Here is a 16,648-nt window from a genome sequence, read left to right on the forward strand (position 1 = left end):
AATGTATGAGGAAGTCCTGTGCACTCTTTCCCCAGGCTCCCTCACTGTTAACATCTTTTACAACTGTAGAACAATATCAAAACAAAATTGGCATTGGTACAATCTGTAGAGCTTCATTCAAATTTCACCAGTCATATGTGCACTTTGTGTGTGTGCCTGTATGTGTGTGTAGTTGTATGCAGTTTTATTCATGTATAGCCTTTCATAACCACTACTACAATCAAAATACTTGATTGTACCATCACAAGATTGCCTGGTGTTATTTTTTAATAACTACACCCGTTCTACCCATCTCAGACCTTTGGCAACCACTAATCTGTTCTCCATTTCTGTAATTATATTATTTCATGAGTATTGCATAAATGGAATCCTGTAGTAGGTATCTTTTTGAGATGGGCTTTTTCCAATCAGCATAATTTCTTTGAAGTTCATCCACTGTTGTGTGTATCAATAGTTCATTCTTTTTTATTGCTCAGTAGTATTACATAGTATGGGTATATCATAGTTTATTTATTCAATCATTGAAGGACACTTAGATGTTTTCCAGTTTTTGACTTTTGCAAATAAAGCTGTTATGAACATTTGTGTACATCTTCCTGAGGAAGATAAGTCTTCATTTCTCTGGGATAATGCCCAAGAGTATATTTTGGTATGTGGGAAGTCAGAAATTCTAATGTTTGTAATATAAATTAATTTGTAAAATTTGTTAGCTGTTAGGAAGGAAAAGTTTAACAATAAATTCTGAAGATGAAAGACTCAGCTGATAACAGCATTTTTGTCATGCATTCATTTCACTTTAATAATTTGAAAGTTCTTTTTCTGTCTTTAATAAAAAAGCTGATGGGGAGAAAGAAGATCAGTTTAATGGAAGCCCTCCAAGACCACAACCTAGGGGACCAAGAACTCCTCCAGGACCACCTCCACCTGATGATGATGAGGATGATCCCATACCTTTGCCAGGTGTGAACAAAATCAGTGCTAGTTTTTCATCCCCTGATTAATGTTATAGTGCTTTTTGATTAAAGGAAAAATTAGATATCGTTAATCAAATCTTGATGAGTGCCTCTCACACTTTATCCTATGCGATATTTCCTTGTGTTTTCTTTTGGCAAATGAACTTGTTTAAAAAAAAAAAAAAAATCAGTTAATTCATTTGAAGCTGTACCGGCATTGCTTTGAAAATAATTTACTGTAGTGGTGTATACAGAAGAATACCAGTTAAAAATAAGCAGTATGTATTGGAAGAAGTAAACAACCTGTGTACTTAATAGCTATAAAGAAAAGGATTAGTTTGTGGTGTTAGAACATAAAATAGTATACTTTATTAATTCTTACTGTGTAAAATTGTGCAACATATACTCTTAATATTTTTAAAAGCAGGTAGTTTAACCACTTTTTTTTTTTAAAAGGGTATTTATGAGCTAAATCATCCAAAATGTCATTAACTAGTTGCAGTATCCAGTATGCTGCCTTATGTTATTTAAACCATTAAAATAATCTGTGCCTTAAATCTCAATTTTTCAGTATCTGGTGATAAGGAAGAGGATGCTTCTCACAGAGAAGATTACTTTGAACCCATTTCTCCTGATCGGAATTCTGTTCCCCAAGAAGGGCAATATTCTGATGAAGGAGAAGTAGAAGAGGAACAGCAAGAAGAAGGAGAAGATGATGAAGATGATGTGGACGTAGAGGAAGAAGAGGATGAGGATGAGGATGATCGCCATACAGTAGACAGTATCCCCGAGGAGGAAGAGGAAGATGAAGAGGAAGAAGGTGAAGAGGATGAAGAAGGTGAAGGTAGGTTATGTTTGTTAGGACGTTTTGGTTTTAAGTACTAGGAACTGACTTGCTGTAGCTCTCAGCAATCCAAGAGAATTCATAGCAAAGATAAATGACTTTCAAGAAACTCAAGGCATAGACTCTAGCTGCACCTCAAGACTTGACTAGAACGGGGATTTCCATTTTTTGTTTGCTTTATGTTTCTGCTTTATTTTCTGTCAGCCAACTGTTGTTTCTCTGCTCACCCCACAGGTTTAATCTCCTTTTTTTGTTTTTAAGTTTGTTTATTTTGAGAGAGAGAGAGAGAGAGAGCAGGGGAGGGGCAGAGAGAGAGGGGAGAGAGAGAATCCCAAGCAGGCTCTATACTGCTAGTGCAGAGCCTGACACGGGGCTCAAACCCAGAACTGTGCTGAAATCAAGAGTCAGGTGCTTGGGGCACCTGGGTGGCTCAGTCAGTGAAGTGTCCGACTTTGGCTCAGGTCATGATCTCACGGTTTGTGAGTTCGAGCCTCGTGTCGGGCTCTGTGCTGACAGCTCAGAGCCTGGAGCCTGCTTCAGATTCTGTGTCTCCCTGTCTCTCTGCCCCTTCCCTGTTCACATTCTGTCTCTCTATCTCTCAAAAATAAATAAACACTAAAAAAAAGAAAAAAAGAGTTGGCACTTAACTGACTGAGCTGCCCAGGCACCCCAGGTTTAATCTCTTTTTAACCAACCAGCCTACACTACCTGTGCTCAGTCTTGTTTGCATTTTTCTGGGAGATTGTTTGGCTTGCTCCAATATCATTTGTCCCTTGGTACCATCAGTTTTGGCCAGGAAGCAAGATCATGTAGGAAATACATGAGTAGAGATTTGGTGGGCTGTTTTCAGAAAGGAATGGTGTAAGCTGGGTGGAATTCCTAAAGATGCCTGCCACCTAGATACTTTAGCAAATGCTACATTTTTAGAAATTCAGGGGGAAAAAAATCTCAACTATACAGGGATGTATGACAGCATGATGTAGTCCTTTCATTAGGCTTTATTTTTCCTTTGAAAGCAAAAAGTGAGAGCGACTCAAGCTAATTGACTCTTAAGGTGTCTAAGAAACAGCATGTAATGTTAAAGCATTTATGTAAAATAACATAAACTGCCTTGTTTTTTTCTAAAATAGGGTGAGGATTATTCTCCATGAGAATGAGGGTCATTTTGGTATCACAGGTGCCCTTTTACAGAATACAAATAATTAGGTTATTGAGTGATACTTTTGTATCTTCCCCCATTCCCAGATTAGCAAATAATATTTTTTATGTGTATTGTATTTGGCAAATAGTAGTTAGATTTCAGGCAGGCTATTTTCTTAATCATTTTTGTAGAGAAGGTGAGAGAAAGAGGCTGGTTATTTTGGTTTTTAATAGAAGATATCTGGCTTATCCCAGAGTCGGGCCTCTGTAGGCCCTTATCTTTTCAAATAATGATGAGTATATATGGCTAAAGCAAACTTGTTTTGAACAAAAGGATGTCTACAGATGGCTGATGCTGGAAGAATACTCTAGAAACATTTCCTTTTCTTATGTAGGCAATTATTTCAGTTTTCCCACAACCAGGCAATAGCAGTGTTAAAAAGTAAAACCAAGTTTTGTCTCTAACCTTGTTTTATTTGAAATACAGGAAAAAGTTGCACATGTATAATGATAAGAAAGCTTTGTTTTGGTCCAACTGAGCATTTTAAGTGAATAAATTTTCTTTAAAAATAAAATGCAGGGGCGCCTGGGTGGCGCAGTCGGTTAAGCGTCCGACTTCAGCCAGGTCACGATCTTGCGGTCCGTGAGTTCGAGCCCCGCGTCAGGCTCTGGGCTGATGGCTCGGAGCCTGGAGCCTGTTTCCGATTCTGTGTCTCCCTCTCTCTCTGCCCCTGCCCCGTTCATGCTCTGTCTCTCTCTGTCCCAAAAATAAATAAACGTTGAAAAAAAAAAATAATAAAAAAATAAAATAAAATGCAGACCTAGGAGGGGTGCCTGGGTGGCTTAGTCTGGCTCTGTGCTGACAGTGCAGAGCTTGCTTGGGATTCTCTTTCTCTCTCTCTCTCTCTCTCTGCCCCTCCCCTGCACACACGTGCATGTGCTCTCTCTCTCTCTCTCTCTCTCTCTCTGTCAAGAATAAATAAATAACTTTTTTGAAAAATTTAAAAAATACAGGTCTGTGTGGCAGGTAAATGAAGAGAAATAAAAATTCAGGAATATGATACTCAACCATCAAAAAGAATGAAATCTTGGGGCGCCTGGGTGGCTCAGTGTGTTGAGCGTCCCACTTTGGCTCAGGTCATGATCTCGTGGTTCTTGATTTGGAGCCCCGAGTTGGGATCTGTGTTGACAGCTCAGAGCCTGGAGCCTGCTTCAGATTCTGTATCTCCCTTTCTCTGCCCCTCATTTGCCCGTGCTCTGTTTCTTTCTCAAAAATAAACAAACAAAAAAACCGAAATCTTACCATTTACAACGACATGGATGGAGCTAGAATGTATCATGCTAAGCGAAATAAGTCAATCAGAGAAAGACAAATACCTTATGATTTCACTCATATGTAGAATTTAAGAAACAAAACAGATGAATAAATGGGAAGGGGAGGAAAAAAGAGAAAGAAAAGAGGAAAACAAACCATAAGAGACTCTTTTTTTTTTTTTTTTTTTTTTTTAAATTTTTCAACGTTTATTTTGGGGACAGAGAGAGACAGAGCATGAATGGGGGAGGGGCAGCGAGAGAGGGAGACACAGAATCGGAAACAGGCTCCAGGCTCTGAGCCATCAGCCCAGAGCCTGACGCGGGGCTCGAACTCACGGACCGCGAGATCGTGACCTGGCTGAAGTCGGACGCCCAACCGACTGCGCCACCCAGGCGCCCCATCTTTTTTCTTTTTTTAAGTTTATTTTTTTTTATTTTTTTATTTTTTATTTTTTTTCAACGTTTATTTATTTTTGGGACAGAGAGAGACAGAGCATGAACGGGGCAGGGGCAGAGAGAGAGGGAGACACAGAATCGGAAACAGGCTCCAGGCTCTGAGCCATCAGCCCAGAGCCCGACGCGGGGCTCGAACTTACGGACTGCGAGATCGTGACCTGGCTGAAGTCGGACACTTAACCGACTGCGCCACCCAGGCGCCCCTTAAGTTTATTTTTGAGGAGAAAGTGCATGCGTGCACGCACATGGGTGGGGGAGGGGCAGAGAGAGGGGATCTGAAATGGGCTCTGTACTGTCAGCTGTGAGCCTGATAGGGGGCTTGAACCCACGAACTGTGACATCATGACATGAGCTGAAGTCGGTTGTTCAACCAACTGAGCCACCCAGGCACCCTGCATAAGAGACTCTTAATGATAAGAGAACAAAGCGTGGGTTGACAGAGGGAGGTGAGTGGGAGATGGGCCAGGTGGGTGTTGGGGGTACTAAGGAGGGCACTTGTTGTGATGAGCACTGGATAGTGTATGAATCACTGAATTCTCCTGAAACCAATATTGCACTGTATGTTAACTAAAATCTAAATTAAAAAAAATTGGGGAATATGAAATTAATGTTAAAAAAAAACTTAAAATGCTTTCACTGAAAAATTTGGTTTAGCTTTGTGATTATGGTGTTACAGTTAAATTTAATAATCTTTGCCTGTCAGTTTTTCCCCCATCTTAAAAATACTCTTAAGAGGGCAAGGTTGGGGCGCCTGAGTGGCTTAGTTGGTTGAGCATCCGGCTTCAGCTCAGGTCATGATCTCACAGTTTGTGAGTTTGAGCCCCACATCGGGCTCTGTGCTGACAGCTTAAAGCCTAGAGCTTGCTTCGAATTCTGTGTCTCCCTCTCTCTTTCTCTGCTCCTCTCCCGCTCATGCTCTGTCTCTCTCTCTCCTTCAAAAATAAATAAAAACATTAAAAAAAAAATTTTTTTTTTTAAAGAGGGCAAGGTTAACCTCTTCCTTCTTGAGAGAGGTGTTTTTTATTCCTTTAAGACATTTTAAAAAATTTATTTATTTGAGAGACAGAGCATGAATTCATGCACAAGGTGGAGAAGGGCAGAGAGAGGGAGAGAGCAAAAATCCCAAGCAGACTCTGCACTTGTCAGTGTGGAACCCAGCATGGGGCTTGAACTCATGAACTGTGAGATACGACCTGAACCAAAACCAAGAGTCTGTCACTTAACCCACTGAGCCACCCAGGCACCCCAAGACATTTCTAATTTTATTTCTGTGAAGAGAAGATATCCATAGAAGAGTCAGTTGTAAAGTTGAACAGATAGAAGACTTTGCTTATGAAGTTTCTTATTAATTATTCTATTAGAAATTATAAAATGTTGGTAATTGTTGATAAGATGTTGGAGCAGAAGTTAATTTTATTGAAGAAATCATTCTAATTTTTTGCCATAGTACTAAATTATTTTTTTGATTAACTAGATTTTTTTGCATTAAACAACAGTAATATTTAAATATTCAAACTGATTTTCAGGGGATGATGGTTATGAACAAATTTCCAGTGATGAAGATGGAATTGCTGACTTGGAACGTGAAACATTTAAGTATCCAAACTTTGATGTTGAATACACTGCCGAAGACTTAGCTTCAGTTCCTCCTATGACATATGATCCATATGATAGGGAACTTGTACCACTCTTATACTTCAGCTGTCCATACAAGACTACTTTTGAAATTGAAATCAGTAGGATGAAGGATCAAGGTCCAGATAAAGAAAATTCAGGGGCAGTAGAAGCCTCAGTGAAGTTAACTGAACTGTTAGATTTGTATCGGGAAGATAGAGGTGCAAAGTGGGTAACAGCTTTAGAAGAAATTCCAAGTTTAATAATAAAAGGATTAAGTTATTTGCAGTTGAAAAACACAAAACAAGACTCTCTTGACCAGTTGGTAGACTGGACCATGCAAGCTTTAAATTTACAAGTAGCTCTTCGCCAACCCATTGCCTTAAATGTCCGACAACTCAAAGCTGGGACCAAATTAGTGTCCTCACTAGCAGAATGTGGGGCTCAAGGAGTCATGGGACTGCTACAAGCAGGAGTAATCAATGGATTATTTGAGCTCCTGTTTGCTGATCATGTCTCATCTTCTCTTAAGTTAAATGCTTTTAAAGCTTTGGACAGTGTCATTAGTATGACAGAAGGAATGGAAGCTTTTTTAAGAGGTAGGCAGAATGAAAAAAGTGGCTATCAAAAACTTTTGGAGCTCATACTTTTAGATCAGACTGTGAGAGTTGTCACTGCTGGTTCCGCTATTCTTCAGAAGTGCCATTTCTATGAAATCTTGTCAGAGATTAAAAGACTTGGTGACCATTTAGCAGAGAAGACTTCATCTGTTCCTAACCACGGTGAACCTGATCATGACACAGATGCAGGACTTGAGAGAACAAACCCAGAATATGAAAATGAGGTAGAGGCTTCAATGGATATGGATCTTTTGGAATCCTCAAATATAAGTGAAGGGGAAATAGAAAAGCTTATTAACCTCCTGGAAGAAGTTTTCCATTTAATGGAAACTGCACCTCATACAATGATCCAGCCTCCTGTTAAGTCTTTCCCAACGATGGCACGTATTACTGGACCTCCAGAAAGGGATGACCCATACCCTGTTCTCTTTAGGTAAGACATTTTCAGTTGGGGAAAATACGTTTCACAAATCACTACAGGCAATTTTGTGTGATTGATTTTGGTTTTTCAAATCTGTCTGTAGGCAGTGCATATCTGTGTAAGAATACTCTATTTCAAAAGAGTGGTGAAACTGAGAAGTATGCTACTGTGGGAGAGCTGCATTTTGTTAGTACTTAAACTAGTAATAGTAATTTAAGTTAAAGATAGTGATAGTTAACAACAGTGCTTACATAAGCATGTCTATGAGCAAGAATAAATGAGAAACTGTAGAGTTGCTTCTGGGAAGGTGGTACAAGAAGATGGCCCAGGAAGGAGAGAACTTTTCTGTGTGAACCTCTTTGTACTTTATCATTTTAATACGTTGCAAGTTAAAGTTACATTTTACTAACTTAATTTTACAGACCTGGTTAAATGCTCACAGATTGAACCAGCCAGGTGCCCCTATCTAACTCTTTTTGTTGATAGAGTTTGACATTATTAGGATCAGCACCCACAGTAGATTTTTAAATTTTGTTTTAATTTTTGATAATTTATTTTTTGGCGTTTTGCTTGTAAATAATTTTGTAGCTAAGGAGAAAATGGCATTTTAATTGTTATTCCTTATTTCGGTGATTAATTTTTCATTTGATTTAGGGCATACTGCATTAACAGAAAATGAGATCTTAACCATTCTAAAATCTGTACATACCCGTTCCTGTTTTTCGCTGAAACTATTAGATCTTGACTTAGTTTGTAATAAAAGATGATAATGCTAGAGCAAGGTCTGGTAAGAGATGAGGTCAAGAGTACAAGTGTAGAGGTTTGGCTTTGAACAGGAGAAAGGAAATCTTATGTGTACAAATATAGATACATTTATAACATGAAGACAGTAAAAGAGCAAAGACACTTCACACTGACCCCTTTATTTTTAATAAGATAGGAGGTGAAGTCATGCACTGAGGATACCTGAGGGTAGTGACTTTAAGGAAGGGAGTGATGCTCTTAGTTACTGAGGGGAAACCAATAATTAAAGGCTTATTAAGTATTGCTTTCTCCTCTGTAACTGGAGAAGGTACATTTAGATATCAGACTTGAAATATAGGGCCTTGAATGCTGTGCTAAGGAATTTGGATTTTAGAATGTGGGAAGCTCTTCACTATTTCAGAGTAGTAGATCTGATCAAAATAGCATTCTAAGATCTTATGTTGTTAAGATATATTGCAATGGAAAAGAAATTAAGGAAGTAGATGAGCCAGTCTAGATTGTACTTTAAGTACTTACCAAATATAGTAGCACTTACAGGGAATGGTAAGACAAATATTGTGCTAATAGCGAGAGGGTTTTGAAAGAGCAGTTACTAGGACTTGGTGACTGGACCTAATAGCTAAGAGAAAGTGAGAAGGAGCCAAAGGTGTTTTGAGGTTTCTAGCTAGGGTACCTACTAGAACTGGGATTTTATTGATAGAACCTGGTAAATTAGGAGGGGCAATGAATTTTGAAAGGAGAAATAATTGCATTTTGGAGAGATTAGTTTGAAGTAATGCTTTCCTTCCAGAAAGAAAGCAGGTGTTCCCTGTAAACCATGTTGTTTGCGTAAACATTTTAGGCAAAGTGGGCATTCTTACCAATTGGGGGATGCAACCCTCCCCCTCCTCAAATCCGGGTTCCCAGATGCCAGCCAAGGACCAGCCTCAAAGAAGGCGTTTCTAAGAGTAAGCAGTCTGAGGCCTGCAGTATTAACGGTTTCTGAACACTCCACAAAGTAGTTAAAAGATGCTCTTAGAGTATAGTGGTTCTGGGATTTTATCTTCTTGAGGATTGTTTGCTTTTGTAGTCAAGAAGTTACTGGGGGGTGTTTGTTATCCTGAAGTAGAAGCCTGCGTTAAAGGAGTAATATGAGGAAGCAATTGTATACTGTATGATTCCAAATACATGACATTCTGACAAAGGCAAAACTATGTGGAGACAGTAAACAGATCAGCGATTGCCAGGGGTTGGAGGGAGGGAAATGGATAAATACATGGAGCACAGTATTTTTAGGACAACGCAGTAGCATTTGTGTCTATTTTGAGGTGTTGAGTAAGTTCATGCTTTTTTCTACTAAAAGTATGTATGCTAAAAAATGGTTCTTAGATTTGATAAAAGTGCTATATGATAGTATTAACTATTCAAATACTAAACATTGATAATTTTAATTTATTTACTCTAGTAGAAAGTACTAATTCAGATATACTACCTATAGTAAATCTAAATAAACTACATATTTTTTGTAGTACATGTACTATATTTTTCCTAGATACACTTAATTCAGATACACTGGTATATACCATGAGTAGAGGAAGACCATGGTGAAAAAGAAATATTTGATAAGTGGCCTGGAAAGAAGATCCAGAATTTAAAGTCAAGGTTGATTCTGGAAAGAGAAAACTTGTCCACAGTTATTTGTTGAATGTCCATTGAATGTTAGCTAGAAAAAAGCCTCACGCAATTTCACTTTTATTTGACCCAGTGGAGAGAAGACTTGCTGCTTGCGTTATGTTCTTAAAGTAGTATATTGCTGAGGGTAAAGATTGTGGCCATTAACTTTTTTACCTCTCTCCTATCTAACGAATATTGAGTAAATGAAGAATGTTTTGCACTGACTTCACACGTATCAATTAATTTTTCTACAGGTATCTTCATAGTCATCACTTCTTGGAGTTAGTTACCTTGCTTCTGTCAATTCCGGTAACAAGTGCCCACCCTGGTGTGCTGCAAGCCACAAAAGATGTTTTAAAGTTTCTTGCACAGTCACAAAAGGGTCTTCTTTTTTTTATGTCGGAATATGAAGCAACAAATTTGTTGATCCGAGCTCTGTGTCACCTTTATGATCAAGATGAAGAGGAGGGTCTTCAGTCTGATGGTGTCATTGATGATGCGTTTGCCTTGTGGCTACAGGACTCAACACAGACATTGCAGTGTATTACAGAGCTCTTCAGCCATTTTCAGCGTTGCACAGCCAGTGAAGAAACTGACCATTCAGATCTCTTGGGAACCCTTCACAATCTTTATTTGATTACTTTTAACCCTGTGGGAAGATCAGCTGTTGGTCATGTTTTCAGTCTTGAGAAAAATCTCCAAAGTCTTATTACTCTAATGGAGTACTATTCCAAAGAAGCCTTAGGGTAATTTTCTTTTTACTTGTTAAATTTTTTATTATTCGGGAAAACTGTGTCAGTAAAGGGCTAGTTTCTTAAAAGTAGGTGTTGCATTTGAAAGTAAAAACTGTAATTATTTTTTGACATAATACATAATTTGTTAATTAAGGATTAGTATGACAAATCTCTAAAATATAAGATGTGCTATAAAGCAACGAAATGGATCTTTTTGCAGCTTCTTCCAGTTTCCCCTTGGTGTTGACAAGATTGCAACTGTAGTACCCTTGCTAATTTGTATGTAGAGTAATCCTAAGGCACCAAAATATATACTTGCAGAGTAATGAGGACTATCTTGCTGTCTTGAATTTTCCCTCACCTTTACACTGTGGTGCTCTGGTTTCAGAGGTACTTTGACTAAATGGATGTGGGGGATTTTAGAATGATACTAGTTTTCAAGAGCTGCCCTGGAGGGCAGAGGATTTTAGTGTCTGAGGAGGTAAACATGCTCTTCCTGGCTCATGTCATACAGAGCAGTGACATCCAGGTAGCTGGCCTCACAACAGGGTCTTGCTATGACTCCTTGAGTGATAGGTCTTTGGGGGGGGTGGGGGCTATGAAAGGCAAACACCATTGGCTTCCATGCCTAGCTCTACCTCAACAGTTTTACAGTAGAAGACTGAGTGATGATGGCAGTAGATTGATTCATCACACTTGTTCCTACTTATCTGGAGTGGACAAACATTTTAAAGGAGACCATTGAAGTAGACTTCTGGATCTTTTATTGTTAATATTTCATTGTTCTTCCAATCTTATTTCTTAATAGAATTTCACTTTCTATTGTGATACATGTTCTTTGTTTATATACTTTTAAGTAGTGCTTTCAGGTGAATTGGAGGTGAATGTTAAAATCTGATTTCATGTCTTCAGGAAGTTAGTCATGTTTCATTGTAAAATTCCCTGGTCTCTTTAAAACCAAATAGAAAAAAAAAAAAATGTTTAAAATTGTTCCTGGAAGAATTGTTTTCATACCAAAAACTTTAAAACCTTATTTTGTTTCAGTGATTCCAAGTCTAAGAAGTCAGTAGCTTATAATTATGCATGCATACTTATTTTGGTGGTGGTTCAGTCTTCCAGTGATGTCCAAATGCTAGAACAGCATGCAGCATCTCTCTTGAAGCTTTGTAAAGCAGATGAAAATAATGCTAAATTACAAGGTATGGTACTTGAAGTTGTTTAAGCATTTATGATATGTGAAGGGAAAAGTCTTTGAATATCTGTAATTAGTACTTTATCATGTTTTGATAATATACATAGTAATACTCTGTTATTGCCTCAAGGTACCCTATACGAAAGTGTTTTATATGGTGTTCTTAAAAAAATTTTTAGGAAGTTGTTGCAAGTACCTTTTCCTGGAAAATCATGGTAATTGGTGGTTGGTTGAAGTTACTAATCAAAATGGAAGAAGTAGCTTAAAGGTGAATTCAAAAGTTGAGGTTTGTGTATAGTTTGCATATGTGTGTGTTTTTCTATATATATTTCTAAGTATAACACTATTCTAAGTACAACTTAGAAATCTATTTGTCATTAACACATTGTGCTGTCTTTAACAGTGAAAGATAGTGAATATGAACATTCTTTTCTTTTTTTAATAATTTTTTTAAAGTTTATTTATTTATTTTGAGAGACAGAGAACATGAGCAGGGGTGGGGCAGAGAAAGAATCCCAAGCAGGCTCCGCACTGTCAGTGCAGAGCCCAGTGCAGGGTTCAAACCCACAAACAGCAAGATCATGACCTGAGCCAAAATCAAGAGTCAGATGCTTAACCGACTGAGCCACCCAGGCACCCCGAGCATTATTTTCTAAAATATTTAAATGTATGTTGAATGAAGTTTATGGCAAAGCTTATATGGACAGTCCTGAAAAATCGAAGGTATTTAATCGTAGTTTTTTATTATTTTGGTTTGATTTTTGGCTTTCTGACCTTACCAAATAGAAAATTTGAAAACATTGAGTAAATACTATAAATAGCATGTGGCCTTTTTTCTTTTTAATCTTAAATTTTATGTGTGGTACTACCAGTAAAAGTTGGGTAGTAAATTCAGCTTCCCATCTAGGAAATAGGTTTTTTCCCTGTAGTGTGCCTATATAAAAGGAGGTCACACAACATCTTCAAAGGTATTATTAATGCTTTACTACTTATTCTGGGTGATGGGTACACATATATGTTTTATTATTCCTTATATTTTTCATTGGGACAATATATTTTGTATATATGAAAGAGTTAATTTAAAAACACATAGGAAAAATACTCACGTGCATGGTTGTAATCCTCATGGAGGAGTGTGTAGAACCAAGGAGAGACATGACTATTCAGTTTCCTTTAGTTTTTCCTACAAAGTGTCTGGAACTGGCATATCACTTTTTACATTAGAATGCTTTTCTTAAAACATTTTTGGTGATAAAGTATAGGTATTATAGCGTAGCTTCTAGGAGAGGGTTTTTTTCTACATTATTCCACTCAGTTTTTTTAAGTATAGTTGACACACAATGTTACATTAGTTTCAATTGTACAACATAGTGATTCCACAACTCTATAAGGTTATGCGATGCTCACTGCAAGTGTATCTATCATCTGTTACCATACAGTGCTATTATAATACCACTGACTATATTTCCTACACTGTATATTTCATCCCTGTGATTTATTCATACCATAACTGGAAGCCTTTACCTCCCACTCCACTTCACTCATTTTGCTCATCGTTCCACCCCCATCCTCTCTGGCAACCCACCAGTTTCTTCTCTATATTTATGGATCTGTTTTTTCTTTTTTTGTTTGTTCATTTTTTTCTAGAAGAGTTTTAAATTCATTTGTGGTAGATGGTATATTTCACTTATAATTGTTTATAAGCAAAGTGTGTTATTATTTTGGGATGATAGTGATTATTTTTAATTTTATAAAGACAAATAAGGAAATTGATAAAATTTAAAATTCATGTTAAGAGAAAAGACACTCAGCAAATGTCTACCGCTCCCCCAACAGGGTTGATCCTGTTAGAAATTAATATATTTTGTGCATGCTCTTTGGGGGGTGTGGGAGGCAGCAGTAGCATTAAGTGAATAAACACTATTTTATTATGTTAGTTTATAAAAAGTCTTTTATAAATCTTTTTAATGTTGTAAGTTGATGGTCCTGTTTAAGCACTTAAGTTTTCAGAAACCAAGTAACTAAGAATGGTCACTTCTTACTTCTAAACCAGTGTAGTAGTCCATTTACATTTCATGTTAAAACTTTTTAAAAAAAATTAGACATAAGCTCATCCCTGTATGAAGTTTAGATTATTGAAATCAGTATGAATCTGACAATGTTCTTTGGAAAAGAATACCTTTACTTCCTTTGTTATAAAGGCTTTTATTTTAAAATATTATAAATGACCTCTTTGTTTTTAAGAACTTGGCAAGTGGCTTGAACCTCTGAAAAACCTTAGATTTGAAATTAACTGCATCCCAAACCTAATTGAATACGTTAAACAGGTAAGTAAAACCTAAAAGTACCTTGATTTTATGGAACTGTATGGTAGTGTATAGTAGTGTTACTTTAAATCATTTATGTAGATAATGCAGTAATTGTTAAGTATACTTGATTGATTTGCTAGACTTTATGGGTGCAGATTCGTACATATATGTAGATGGGTATGTGACCGTGTGTATATGGGAATACACATGCACACAACCCTGTGTACTGCACTGCTTTCCACTACGAGATTCTTTCATATTTTTTTTCTCAAATTGGAGTAATATCACTGCCATTTTGATGATATTTACAACAGTGTTTTAAAGTTAAGTAATTTAACATATAATTGTTTAAGTTAAACTTTAGTGAAAAAAGAACTTCCTTCAAAATTTTTAGGCAAAAATTGACAAGAGTCAATTCCAGATAATCACAATGGGGACTAGTTATAAATTTGTTAATTTGGGATGGTCACATCTATAAATAAAATATTCATGAAAGTTGAAAATCATAAAACTCATAATAGTACATTTGAAAAATTCATATACAATTCAAGTAATTAGTAATTAAAAATTCACTAAGATTGTTGTATTGTCAGTTTTAGAAGTTAGTGTAACATAGGAAGAAGGGCTAAAGGTGGTCATAGATGCATAAAAAGTTAGAGCTAAAAGAACGAACCTTGAATTATCTCCTCTTTCATTTAACAGGTAAACTGTGTGTATTTTTGTGTATGTGTGTGCGTAAAACATCTTGGTCTTGGAGTTGAAATGTGTTATTAAAATAACATACATGTATTTCTTTCTAATCTGGGTTTCTCTGCTTTAGATTTTTCTTTACTGACTTGTCTCCCTTATCTTCTCCTTTTACTCCATCTTTCCTAAGAGTACTTTAATCTCCTTTGGTGCCATCATATTCTTCTGTGTTCCTCACTCTATGCTTTGTATGACGTCTAGAGCTTCTCATTATATTCAGTCTTTTATTTGGCAGAAATATGATCATTTTTGGTCTGTAAATTTAAGTTGTCATGTATTCGGGGTACTTGTGTGTGGTCAGGAAAATATATAAGGAAACATCCAGTAAACATCAGATACTTGGGTACAAGATTTTAACCAGTAAGAAATTTAGTTCTAGAAATTTAAATTACGTGCTATAATTAAAGGAATTTTGACTTTTCTGTAAATCCTTATTCGTTAATTATACTTAATAATGAATGACTCTTATTCCAAGATATACCAAAAGCAGTTCATCTGAGACTGAAACTTCCCTTGGTGGCTCCATGCTGCCTTATGTAGTTTGTGGAATTATCATGGAAAGGCAGCAAGGAAGAAATCAGAGGAAAAGATGTAAGGGGAAAAATGTATAAGGGAAAGGAATTTTCTAATTTTTAAGTTCCTCCTCTGAGGTTTAGAAGCTGAAAGAGTAACATTTTTAAATGTTATTTTTTCCGAGGATTTTCAAACCATCTGTGCTTCTCTGTAGAAACTACAAAAACAGACATAACTATTGTCAGGAAACATGGCATGGGCAGGTGCTAAGGACATAGGCAACTGTATTTCTTTTTCCTTTAACCATGTCCTAACTGACCATCACAACTAGGTATCTATATTTAAGTGTATGTTATATAGTGCTAGAACTTTCCTTGTTGCTTCCTCAGTTTTTTTTTTTTTTTTTCAACGTTTATTTATTTTTGGGACAGAGAGAGACAGAGCATGAACGGGGGAGGGGCAGAGAGAGAGGGAGACACAGAATCGGAAACAGGCTCCAGGCTCTGAGCCATCAGCCCAGAGCCCGACGCGGGGCTCGAACCCACGGACCACGAGATCATGACCTGGCTGAAGTCGGACGCCCAACCGACTGCGCCACCCAGGCGCCCCATCTTCCTCAGTTTTAAAAGAGGTTTAGTGCCCACAAGGCTCTGTAAAATCAGTTATTGCTTCATTTTTGGGAGGGAGGGTATTTAGAAAGAGTATATGATAAAGAACTATTTTAAATTCTTTTTTTTTTTTTTTTTTTTTTATTTTATTTTATTTTTTTTATTTTTGAGACAGACAGAGACAGAGCATGAATGGGGGAGGGTCAGAGAGAGAGGGAGACACAGAATCCGAAACAGGCTCCAGGCTCTGAGCAGTCAGCACAGAGCCCGATGCGGGGCTCGAACTCACGGACCGCGAGATCATGACCTGAGCCGAAGTCGGACGCTTAACCGACTGAGCCACCCAGGCGCCCCTTAAATTCTTAATACAAGGAGTCTCATTCAGTTTTGTATGTTACCTTTGTTTTTAATCAGCACTTTTTAATCTACTTGCACTTTGTAATTATTCATTTTATAAAATAACCTTTATAAACTTCATAAGCATTATTCATGTTTTACATTTAATTAAGATACTTAAAGTGTAAGTACTTACTATGAAATGTATTTTTAACTAATGCCTTCTTGGGAATTTTTTCTCGATTTGTATCAAAGCACCAAGAATTAAACTTTCTGTTCATTTTTATTTTTAAAGAATATCGATAATTTGATGACCCCAGAAGGAGTTGGCCTTACCACTGCCTTGCGTGTTCTCTGTAATGTCGCGTGTCCACCACCTCCTGTTGAAGGTAATATGGCTATTATACATTAAAAACTATTCTTAAGGCC

At 37.1% G+C, this 16,648-nt stretch overlaps 1 protein-coding gene across 4 annotated transcripts in view; it reads left to right on the forward strand.

Moving 5' to 3' along the window:
- VIRMA (vir like m6A methyltransferase associated) overlaps window positions 1-16,648 on the forward strand; it is a 59,958-nt gene that overhangs the window by 18,228 nt on the left and 25,082 nt on the right. For all 4 annotated transcript variants that reach the window (XM_045454200.1, XM_045454199.1, XM_045454202.1 and 1 more), the window contains exons 6-12: window positions 838-960; window positions 1,525-1,797; window positions 6,234-7,374; window positions 10,035-10,526; window positions 11,559-11,713; window positions 13,951-14,033; window positions 16,515-16,608. In XM_045454200.1, coding sequence (XP_045310156.1) covers window positions 838-960; window positions 1,525-1,797; window positions 6,234-7,374; window positions 10,035-10,526; window positions 11,559-11,713; window positions 13,951-14,033; window positions 16,515-16,608 — 2,361 coding nt within the window. The remainder of the gene's footprint in view (window positions 1-837; window positions 961-1,524; window positions 1,798-6,233; window positions 7,375-10,034; window positions 10,527-11,558; window positions 11,714-13,950; window positions 14,034-16,514; window positions 16,609-16,648) is intronic.

The sequence above is a fragment of the Leopardus geoffroyi genome, chromosome C3 (genome assembly GCF_018350155.1).
Source record: "Leopardus geoffroyi isolate Oge1 chromosome C3, O.geoffroyi_Oge1_pat1.0, whole genome shotgun sequence".
In the NCBI taxonomy this organism is placed as follows: Eukaryota; Metazoa; Chordata; class Mammalia; order Carnivora; family Felidae; genus Leopardus; species Leopardus geoffroyi.